This window comes from Neodiprion virginianus, chromosome 3 (genome assembly GCF_021901495.1).
Source record: "Neodiprion virginianus isolate iyNeoVirg1 chromosome 3, iyNeoVirg1.1, whole genome shotgun sequence".
NCBI classification, from domain to species: Eukaryota; Metazoa; Arthropoda; class Insecta; order Hymenoptera; family Diprionidae; genus Neodiprion; species Neodiprion virginianus.
Window position 1 is genome coordinate 28747854 of NC_060879.1, and position 11391 is coordinate 28759244.

Genomic DNA, 11391 nt, shown 5'->3' on the forward strand with positions numbered 1-11391 from the left:
CTTTCATTATTAATGTAGAAATAACAAAGTAGGTCAGTAATTTCTTCAGGCACGACTGTAGATTAGACGAAAAGTCATCCTCGTTACATGCTACACGTTGCAGTGCTAATTTCTTTCAGTATGTTACATTCGATACGCTGGAATACTCTATATTTAAGGACAAAACTGTCGTGTAGAATATTACGTTACGCACTTATCGCATTTATCATCCATTTTATACTCTTAGGCCGCTGTAAAATTCGTAATGCCTTGTGGAACGAACATGAGTTATTAATTTAATATTTTTTGCTACGCGTTTAGAAAATGTGGGGTATATTTCAATATTCATGTACGCAAATTTGGCACGAAAATATTTCTATTAAGGCGTCCTGAGGATTTCTCAGATGTTTACCATTTTTCATCATTATCGTTCGTATATTTGTTTATTGTTTTTTTTTTTAAAGACGAAAATTTGGAGTGTCTGTAAACCGGGACACATGTATGTTCGACTGTACGGTCGTGCCTTAAGCAGGGTATTTTTTTTGTTTTGCATCATCGCCATGGATAATGGAACAAGTATACTCACCAGCATTTAGTTAGTTCAACAAAAGTTGAGAAACTTTTCGGAGATTTCAAAATGCACAAACAGCACTTTGATTGCTGAGAGGCGTTCAATGCTGACTGGCCTCTTCTCCGTTTGTTATTTATATCGTATACACTCAATAATAATTGCTACATGTCTAGTTAAGTACATTTAAATGACACCTTACATCTTTTTTCATATTTTTCCCTCAACATTTCATATCTATACACACACACAGAAGCTCGCTAATGTTTGTTTCGTTTAAAAATTTTCATATAATTATAGATATAATTTAATTGTTTACTTTCGTTTTCTATCACTTGTGGACCCTGGACCAATACATCGCGTACATCCGATTATTGGTTAATTTGGCCGAGTTTCGAGGACGCGCGATCCCCGATATGCATCGTATATAGTACGTATAACAAATACATAATAGGAATGATATTCCAGGTTCTAGAAAAGATGATTACCTCGCTGGTAAGAAAGGAGAGCAGAAAATTCAACAGCGGATTCAAAATGTTTTACTTGCAATGAGTGTAGAGGAGGCCGGGAAAAAGTGACTGTTGGATTTTCGAACAGTATTTACATTTTTTTTCTCTTTGTTAATTTTTTTTTTTTATTACGTTTGTGATTCGAAAAAAAAATTTTAATTACCGTCGAGTGTCGGTAAAACAATATTTCTAGTAAAATTTGTCCAGAAAATGAGGTAAATAATGTATCTACGAAATTATTGCAGAACTGCGGCTAGCCGCGAATAGAAATATGAAATACCTTTGCCAATTTCGGTACTCTCCGATCAGTTAGCGAAGGTGCATCTTGACTAGCGACACCGTTGATCAATGGCATTGTTTATTAAAATAATCTTCAATATATCTTTTCTATTTTATAGAAAGCCCATTTCCAGAGCGTTGTACAACGCCTGGGTGTCGGAATGACTGTTGATACGCCAAAACGGAAAATTGTGCGCCCGGGCAGCCGTTTCTTCGTCAGATCCGTCGCCGATCACAACGTACGTACATCTGCGTCCAAATCTGGCCACAACTCGACCGAAGCAGCTCTCCTTTCCTGAAAAATTTTTACTGGAAATTGTCCCGTTTGCCCTAATCTCGAAAATGGCGATGGTATTTGAAACTCGCCACTCGCCACATAGTATCGTTTTATCTTACCAATTTTTGTCGCTGAATAAATGTTCTCTATGGGAAATATTCCCCCGATTCCGAATAGAAGTACTTTTGATAAGGCTGGTACGAGTTGGGTAGTGGTTACCAATATGTTGATGCAGTGACTCCTCTTGTTTATTAAATTCAAACATTTTACGGCGGAAGTCAGCCAATTGTCGGTCAATAATTCAATTTCCGTCCTCAACTGAAGCCACTGTTCTCGCTTGGCAGCCCCGAGAAGACCGCCCACGTTGTTTCGATAATTACAGTAAATTTCTTTGATCTTCCGATAGCGAAAGGCCAATTTTCTCATCCAGTCGACGCCTCCTCTGACGCCGGAAGCCAGACATATACCGTTGTTGGCCGATGCGCACTGAAAACCGTCGGTGGCAAAGTTGTACGACGACAAGTCTTGCCCGTTGTCATCCGACGACACGTCGTCTACATGGACCTGATCACAGTCCTGCAAATATCAAAAACATATCTCTTATGTCTCGAACTTCAAAGTATAACGTCCGCGGTTCACCGGAATCCGTCAAGTTCCCTGCGTATTTGTCAGATTGAAATTGTGTTGAAAAATGTCTGCCGTAATTTACCCACATTTCCATCAGATTTTCTTTGTAATAAATATTCACATCAAATTTAATGCGACGGGTTTAACGTAATTAGGACAGGCATACGAAACAAAAATATTTACTCACAGCACTCACCTCGACGTCATTGAAAAAGAAATGCGTGTCGGCCAAGTTGTAGATCATTTCCTCCATCCGATAAGCGAGCTGGGCCAACAGCGGCGCGTCTTTTCCATGCTTCGTCGCGAATTGTCCGGTAAGCAGAGAGTGGAATACAACTATGGTTTCGTCCAGGTCCCAGATGAATATCCGGTCCGGCCCGGCTTCCGTCGTGTCCGCGGAACCGATACTGTTTCCGCTTCCGCTCTGCCGTCTTCCGCGTCTGCAGGGCTTCGCCGTCGCCCCTGTGTTAAATATCCTCTTTCATTACCCTCCCCCCTCACATGGCAGGTAAACGCGGCGTACGGGATAATTACACCTACGTTTCCAAATTCTTACTCGATTTTTCAATAATCCTCAACGATTTATGCTCGGTACAATCGTTGTAGACGTAATAACAAAATGTAATTACCCTCCACGCTGGTGGTTTCCCGCGTGGTGCTAAGATCGTTGGTTTCGTGAGATGGCGGGTCCAAAGTAAGCGCCGATTTCGAAGAGTCGTCTTGAAATAAAACCCAAAATAAATTGTCAGCTTTTGCGAAACACGCAGGTCACAATGAAGCCAGATTGAAACTGTACTCGATAAAGAACCGGCTTATTACTAATTTTAAACTAAATCATTCCTCGATGATACACACCGCATTAAGAAATGTATATTAATTTCCTTTAAATGACAAATCATTGTGTCGTACCTGTGAAATTTAAATTGCTAATGTTGAATGACGGGGGTGTCGTGTGATAGCCAGGCATTGGATAGTATCCGGAATACTGCAGTGGAACTCTATCATTTCCGTAAAGGGTGCTGCTGTAAGCGCTGTAGTCTAATTTCTAAAATACAAATGCATAAAAAATAAAAAATGCATGCGAACATCGTTCTACCGGATATTATTGTTCGTGAAACAATTTGTGCCGAAGGGGGGGAATCGACGTCACATCCGACGCAACGCTGTTCGATTTTCCGACAAGACAATTCAGGATCCTTCGTCCTTAATTGCGATACGTACTTGGGATGCCGACGATATATTTTGCCCGACAGATGGAAATGTGGTGGATCCACTGTTGTAGCCTGCATAGCTCGAGTACTGAGCCATAGCACCAGGGGCGGTGTACGAGCTCAGGTAGGAACTCTGCAGCGAAGTATTTTTCGAGCTCGTTGTTGTCCCGTAACTCGGTGAATTGTACAAGCTGAAAGTATCGCCGGTTGGTTAATCACCTCTGATCTTTCGAAATTTTTCTCCAAAAATCTAATCGAATAATTTTCGTATCTCGCAGTGCCAAAATTTAGCCATAAGAACAAGAAACGATCACTCATTTTGGCCAAACCGTCGATCCTACAGCACCAAGGTTCGTGCGAATTCAATAAGACGAGCAGGAGTATTGCAAAATTTTTATATCTATCATGCTTTCAAGCGGCTTGAGACTCCGTTATAATGTTTGTGCAAGATTCAGCGTTGGAGAGTCAAGTGTCACGGATCGATCGAGCGTCGAGTCGAGTGAAACTTATGCACATTCGTACAGTATAGATACTGTTTATTGTATTACGCGTGCGTGTAGCAGCGGACTCGGAGCGATCTGTCTCGTAACTTGAGGCATAATGTTGAGAATGCAATGCAAGGCGGCCTGGATTATTAAAACCTCGTTGAGAAACATAAGTATATAGTAATGACGAAACACACGCAACGTGCCTGTTGTAATATTGATTTGCTCCGTACAACGAACTGTAGTCGGCCTTCTCCATGGAGTCAGGATACTCTTCCTTGTCTTCGGCACTTTCATCGATGTAAAGTTCACCCCCCGGAACGTTGTCGCTTTCCGGGCACTCTTGGACCTCGTTTTTGACCTCGGTGTCTGGAAAATTTCGCGCTGTTACGCACCGCTTCACATGTAAACTTGTTGTTGTAACTTGATTACTTCAAGGATCATTTGTTCTGTTATCTATTTTATTCGGATTATCGATATAGGGGTGCAGGTGTCATCCAAGATGCGATTCTTCAGTGCCGATTGAGATTTAAGAACGCCCTCCGTGCGGCGAAGAAAGAAACGTAGGGGGCCAAAGATTTTATCTACCATTGTTCGTGGTGCGCGGATGCTGGACGGAGGCTTCCGTTGACGAAGACACGTTGCCAGCATTGTCTAGAACCCCGGCCGGTTTCGTGGGATCATTGTCTTCGGTTAACATATCACCTTATCTGGAACATAAGCGCATATTATACCGGTATACTTGTCGAATGAAAGATTTGAAACTTCGATCCGCAGACCGGATTCCCTTGTATACGAGTAAAATCAACAGTTGTGGACTGTATGACTCTCCCGATATGCACGATGCGAATTGTTTTAAATCTCTTCTCATATATTCCAGGAAATATCTTATGATGAAGTGGTCAATGTGGATCCCGGACTTTATGGATTCCGTAAAGCGACCGCCAAGCCGAGGTGCGCCTGCAGGCATAGTTAGGGTATCGGAGAGATAGCCGATGCACTGCCTGCTGGAGGGTACTCAAAAATTCATTATTGGCGGCCAATTGCGTGTCTGGGAGGTGGCAAGGTACGGTGGAGGCGTACCAAGATCGTTCCTGGCGAGCCAATGAAACTGCCTTTCGCTGCGTTTATGTTACGTATTTTTCATGTTGCCAGGTCACTGTCTACGCTGCGCTCCGCCTTTCCTACCTGCGAACACCTAATACTGCACATCAAGTTTTTCCTCGAGCCTTAAAAGTGCGATTTTGTGTCAGAAATCATGATAGATATATGTAACCCCGGAAATTCCATCTTCACGGTTACGATATCGAAGCTTTTGTTACGTCCCGATTTTCTGTACACTCGACACCTTTACCCAACAAGAATTAAAGTCATGTTCAATTAATAAATGCTAGAGCGATGCGTCGTTTGTAAACCACAAAAAAGCTACTTCTTTCTGAGTCAAGCTTAGCATTCCTGCCGAAACGAGCTCAAACTCGGTAGGTACGAAGGTACAGAATCAACCTCACGTACCTGTAAAAAAAAGTTACAGTGTAGCGTTTATGAAAAGTGTTCAGTTGTCCGTGTTTAAATAAAGATTTTAAATACGCACTCTTTATATACAGACCGCAGCGTTCTCGCGAAGAATACTCAAGAGCTGGCCACTTTTCGCAACGTCGACAATTAATTAGACACCCAGACTAAGCAGTCGCGATTAGATAAGCACAGTCCAGTGCTTGCCTGGGGAATGGATAAGAGGCCCGGTCTTTAATTCCGTGCCAGAACCGGCAGTCCCTGCACTTTGGAATATCCACCTCTTAAGATCGAAATTTTTGCACGTTGGATGTGAGCGTAAGGGTGCAGGGAAATTTTTTTTGTATTATACATGGATGTAATTGTAGTTTATATGGATTGTCATGTCGGATCAGATTAGGCAGGACCAATGTGCCCGGACTTCCTGTCGAAGAACCGCAAATCGGTGGGCTTATTTTCGTATGCTACGCGAGAAGATCGCGAATCCCGCGGCGAAGTCCCGTGGCGAAGTGATTCTTAGCAACAAAACCGGTATCGTCGTTTCAATATGCATATGCGTTTCGGCACAGGTATAGTGAATTTATTACACGTACGTCAATATCGTACAAGTTAGGATGGCAGAAATTTCCGAGAATTAGATTAATGCTTTGTTGGAATCAAGAAAATTAGACGAAAAAGACGTTCGATGGACACAAGGGAAAGTCTGTCGTCCTTCGAAGTTTTTTATACGTGGGAATTGGAACAGTTTGTAAAATTCTTTGATAGTTTTTACAGAGAATTCTAGAATTATTGTATACCTAGAAAGGGTTCGAGCTACAAAAATATCTGCAATTCTAGGGTTCCAATAATTAAAAGTCAAATGTATTCGGGAGTCTCGTGATGAACTTTAATTTGCACGTCAATGTGCAGAGATTTTCCACAAAACTCGTGAATAAATTCAGAATAATTTCTACGTACGTTGACGAAATTGTTAACAGAATCTAAAAACCTGTATTTTACAAGTAAGACAATGAATGCCAGTCCAACATGCAGGAACAATAAACTTTTCCACGAGTGCGAAATGATATTTGACTGCACTATATATCCGATCTCTCGCATATGTAGGTGCACGGATTGTTTATTTCATTCTGTGCCGGAGAAGGTGTAAACTTTTTCAGCTAACAGTGGTTGTCCGTTGCGCAGCCGCATGTGATGACTCACAAAGTTTTTTGAAACTCGATACGTTCCTTGAAGAAATTTAGTGCCGCTGTAGTGTAGCCGGTTACGCGATTACACTTTGACTGCATATATCGTTCAGCGCGAATTCAATCGTCCACTTTGATTTGTCAGTGCGGAAGTTACTTCTTATACGCCAAGGTAATAAAAGAAACGATGCTCTTCAATAACAATTTTTAGCGGAAGAATATCGCCACTGTGAATCGCAAAATTCAAACACTAGTTCAAGTGATGAGTGAGCTTTTTTCAATATATAAGTAGACTTGTTGGATTATTTTACAAAATGTAATGGATATTTCTCTCTGCTTCATTATTTTTCTCCCAAAAATGAAATTCACTCGATTTACACATCTTGCACTAACCGTTGTATCGTATAATCGTGGAACGAGTGAATTCGACTAGTGGTAAAATTATACCAAATCAAATGAATAAGGATTCAATCACACCGTATCTATAACCATAATTAAAGTGCCCATTTATGTTTACATTCGATGGTTCATTGCCATAGGATCATGTATAAAATTACCGCGATGGGATAACTCTCTTCGTACTAATAAAACGTTTGGAGCCTGTAATGTATATTGCGATCACGATACACGGTGCAGTCGAGGTTTACGCTGCATGGAACTTACCACTCTATGCAAGTAGATACGTGCATCCACATACCTCAAATAAATATGAGCGGGTTATTTCTTTATCAAGAAAAAGTGCTTAGAGCTGCGGAGGGTTTGTCAGCAGTGTGACCTGCAACGGTGATGAATAGCAAAACGCATGCGACACTGGCTTGTCTTTGAGTCGGTGTGAAGATGGCTGTAACGATTTATTAAATTCTGCCAAAAAGCGCATTCTACACGCGTCCCTACCACTAATTATTTCGTATCTATCTCCGTGACTATCGACCCGTCGGTACAACTGAGATTCGAATCAGGATTCAGAATATCCTGTACTACGTATAGCTTAACCCGTTTTATACCGCCGCTCGTGTTTTTTGATGGAAAGTCGTTTTTTCTCTCCCATTTATTTTATTTTCTTTTTTACATGCCGAAGCTTTATGCAGCCCGGCGGTCGGGGACAAAGAACAAAGAAAATCCCCCGTGACTTCGGATGTCACCCGCAAGACCGGGCCAACCTTCGCTTAGTTTTTTTTTTTTTTTTTTTGGTTCTTTTTTCATTTCGTCGAAAATTTGTCACTTTACGCAACGTGCAAAAACACATGCAGCACATTTGAGCTTGTAGGCCTAGACAACGTAAATTAAACATACCGCTACGCCAAAAATACCGTTTTAATACGTAATTAAACAACTTTTGCAGTTTCTTTGTACGGGGAACAATACAAAGCCCTTCGACACGCTCAAAATTTTCCCTCATAAATTCTAGTGAAACTTTGAAATGCATAGCTGATCGCCAAGCCTGCATGAGCTGCGGTCAAACTTATACTATTACAAAGCACAGAAATGTACTCACGCTACAAGCATTTGGGTCTGAATTTTTCTCTCTGATACAAACCGGAGGTATAACAATTACGAAACTAATTTAGGTATACGTTAATTGTATGCGATTATAAATCATGCCGTTTCTTCCAAAATTAAATTCAGCTATTCATGCATTGAAGGTGTATGTTTTTTGAATTACCGATTGCGTGGAAGACCAATAATAAAGTAATTAAAATCGTCGGAGACCGTTTGGCGAGAATCGAATCAGGTGGAACAAAGTGTGACAATGTATTTTCAAGTTTTATTAAATGATCGGCGAATATACCTATACTGTGGCAGGCGAAAATTTTTTATTGTAAACTCTCAGAGTTATAGTGCAACGAGAGAGCTAGCGCCTCGTTACTTGTATATGCTAGTGCGATTGTTCTCTTTACCAATTAAAACGTATTAGCGTTGACGAGGTAAACTGGGAGGCACAATGAGTTACACATGACCAAATAAGCGGTTCAAAGTTTTTAATTGTCAGTAACACGCGGACTATTTGAACCCAGGGTCGACACTGGCATAATTTCTACGTATTTCTATTTTCACAGAGATGGCACTTGAGTTTCAAGTGTCTCGAATGCACGTGTCGTACAGATACTGTAATAATATTTACCTGACCCGAGAATTTTTCAGGACTCGATAACCGCTGTTAACCGAAAAATATCTTAACTCTAACATTTCTAAGTATTGTTTGCCATCTACCTGTTGACGTACGTTATCGATCATCAAATTCCCCCGCATATGTAGGTATGTACACGCATCGCGTACTGTGCCTCAACGGCGTCTTTTACTTATTATTATCTAGCTTGCTGCGAATGACAATCAATTATGCACGTGACGTCGGCGTCGTTTAGATTACGATACACATTGAAATATTCCACGTCCGTAGGATTGCACGATATAACACGTAACTGCAGCTGGGCAAATTTTGCGCTCATAATTACATAACTCCTTGGTTAGTTAAAATTTTAGCAAAAACATGCAAACGACAGACGATAACTATTTGTTCAAAACAGCATACCGATTTCGATATTTCTGCACGTGTAGTAACTTCGAATAGGTGTACGTACCGAGGCTCGGAATTTCAACAGTCACGTCGATGGAACAGGATTGAGACATCGTTGCCTCAATTATACAAATACACCACATGCCGCAGTAGGTGTTGATAATCGTTTGTCATCGACGATGGAAAATGAGTTTACACAGTTGCACAAAGGTCGTCAGTGCAACGTCAGTACGAACATCGAGTACGCGAGAGAATCGTGTTTGTAATTCGATTCGTGGTTCGTACAAACCGGAGATGAATCTGACTGACTGCAGGATACACGATAAGAACGAAGGGTAAGAGCGAATCGTCGATCGGCTAAGGTACGATATTAATTATATTTCGCGGAGAGTTTGCAACTAGGACTCGCGGGGGTTGTTTGATTCTCGTCTAATCACTCAATCGTCTCTAACCTTGGTTCTCCGTAGTCGGCGAGCCTTGGTAATCCAATTAAAACTTTGGCACAACCACCATCCTCGCCGCCATCCGGTGCACACACTTTTTTTTCACACCGCAATTGCCGGCCGTGGATGTCAGCGGCGACGCCTCCGCGATGAGGATGTGGAATCCCGAGACGAGGAGGACGACGTCAGGTCCCTTCGCAAGGGTTGAAGCGAAACATTCCCGTTTCAGAGGGTGTGCTTGCGGAGCGGCGATACGGGCGCGTGGGTATAAAACGATACGAAGCTAGTGTTTTTAAAAAAAAAATTTATCCCTCTATCGATACCCGCCCCGTACTTCTCGGGGCCGAATTATACCGATCCGGAACACAACGCGCTCCCCGGCCTCGAATCGTACTCGCTCCTGCTGCGTGGATTCTATCGGCTCGGCCGAGTGTGATGCTGCTGCAGCCTGTGGAGTTCTGAGCATGCGAAATGTCGCCTGCCACCCCCGCTCCGTAGTCACGTGGTCTCTCCTCTCTCCTCTCTCTCTCTCGTTCACCGTTAATCGGAGAGAGACGGGGTCCCGAGAGCCGTGCGAGAAGGACGGAGGATGGCCCCGACGAAGAGGGTCAGCGCGAGGGGTGCCGGGGGTGGAGGGGGACCCTCGAGGGTCGACGAGGACGCCGACGGCCGGTGGAACGGACGCCGGGAAAGGGGGGAGGCATCATCTTATTAGAATAATTGTCACTCGCTTGGCGTTACGTCGACCTGCGGATGCCCCCCGCTGCACTTCGTTCTTTCGATTATTAACACCTAACACCCCGTTTCACGCCCCCGCCGACCCGCAAAACCCCGGGTATAGGCGTAAAGGTCGGGACCCTCGTCCCCACGCCGGGATATTCCGGAGAAACGGCGATCTGCACGTCTTCTTCATCTATCGATGTACGTGTTTCCCCACATCTAGCTCGAGCTTTTGCATTGTGTTTACTATATGTATAACGTTGGCACAAATGCGACGCAGGTGAGCGCTGAAAGCTCGGTGAACCGCAAGCGGTAATTTTTTGGTTCGTTTGAGCGACGCGGGTCGGGCACAGGATGAATCCTGACGGATTATAAACGCCGGGATTTTTTCGGCTTCGAGGAATTTCACGGCGTATACGAGTGGGTCGGTGATTAGGGAGATTCGGAGATTAAGGGATTAAGAGATTTAAAGATTAGACGCGCATCGCTTGGCGGGCAGACTGCAAAGCCAGCCCGTCGTAGGCTTGCTATTTCTAAACAACTTATATACAAGCAATTGCAAAGTGGCTGCTGCGTGCAACGGATTAGGGGCTTTCTTGCAAACTATGGGTGATGCAGGCGTTTTTTACTCACGATTATAGGCGAATGTGCATCCTGCTTACGGCCCATGGGGTCGGAAAGGAGAAACACTGTGCAGTGCTTACGTCAGATTACCATTCCGCACACTGCCTGGGGCTGCGGGCTACACTGCTCCCCTTGGGAAGGGAATTAATTAATGATTTTTGGACCACGAGATGAGGGGCGAAGGCCCGTGTATGTTCTTCGGTGTAGGCACAACGTTATTCCATTGCACCCTGTCGAGTATAAGTCATGGCGCGATGCTAGAATACATAAACAATCGTACTACAGATCGAGGCGTTATCTCCTGTCAGTTCCGTGTGGTTTTATACCGATTCAATTGAATATTCGCCATATCTTGCCTGGTGTTTGCACGTCATTGCATAGATTTTACACTGACAAACCAGTAATTAATTTCGCTGATTTTGATGCGGCTACCCTAAATACTTTTCGCCGGGATGCGA

The 11391-nt window shown here is 43.1% G+C and overlaps 1 protein-coding gene across 5 annotated transcripts; it reads right to left on the reverse strand.

The window, feature by feature from the left end:
- Positions 1–441: 441 nt before the first annotated feature.
- Positions 442–10033, reverse strand: LOC124299754 (eyes absent homolog 4). Of its 5 annotated transcripts, none has more exons than XM_046753091.1 (10): positions 9599–10033; positions 5019–5123; positions 4524–4645; positions 4142–4304; positions 3461–3641; positions 3149–3284; positions 2869–2958; positions 2427–2701; positions 1732–2188; positions 442–1630 (listed from the first exon to the last, which is right to left on the reverse strand). In XM_046753091.1, the coding sequence occupies exons 3-10, from the start codon at positions 4633–4635 to the stop codon at positions 1449–1451; spliced, it is 1596 nt and encodes a 531-aa protein (XP_046609047.1). In that variant the 5' UTR covers positions 4636–4645; positions 5019–5123; positions 9599–10033; the 3' UTR covers positions 442–1448. The 5 variants fall into 5 exon arrangements, with proteins under 5 accessions (XP_046609047.1, XP_046609048.1, XP_046609046.1 ...); XM_046753092.1 differs by having other exon boundaries at positions 5019–5133; XM_046753090.1 differs by lacking the exon at positions 5019–5123.
- Between the last annotated feature and the right edge of the window lie 1358 nt (positions 10034–11391).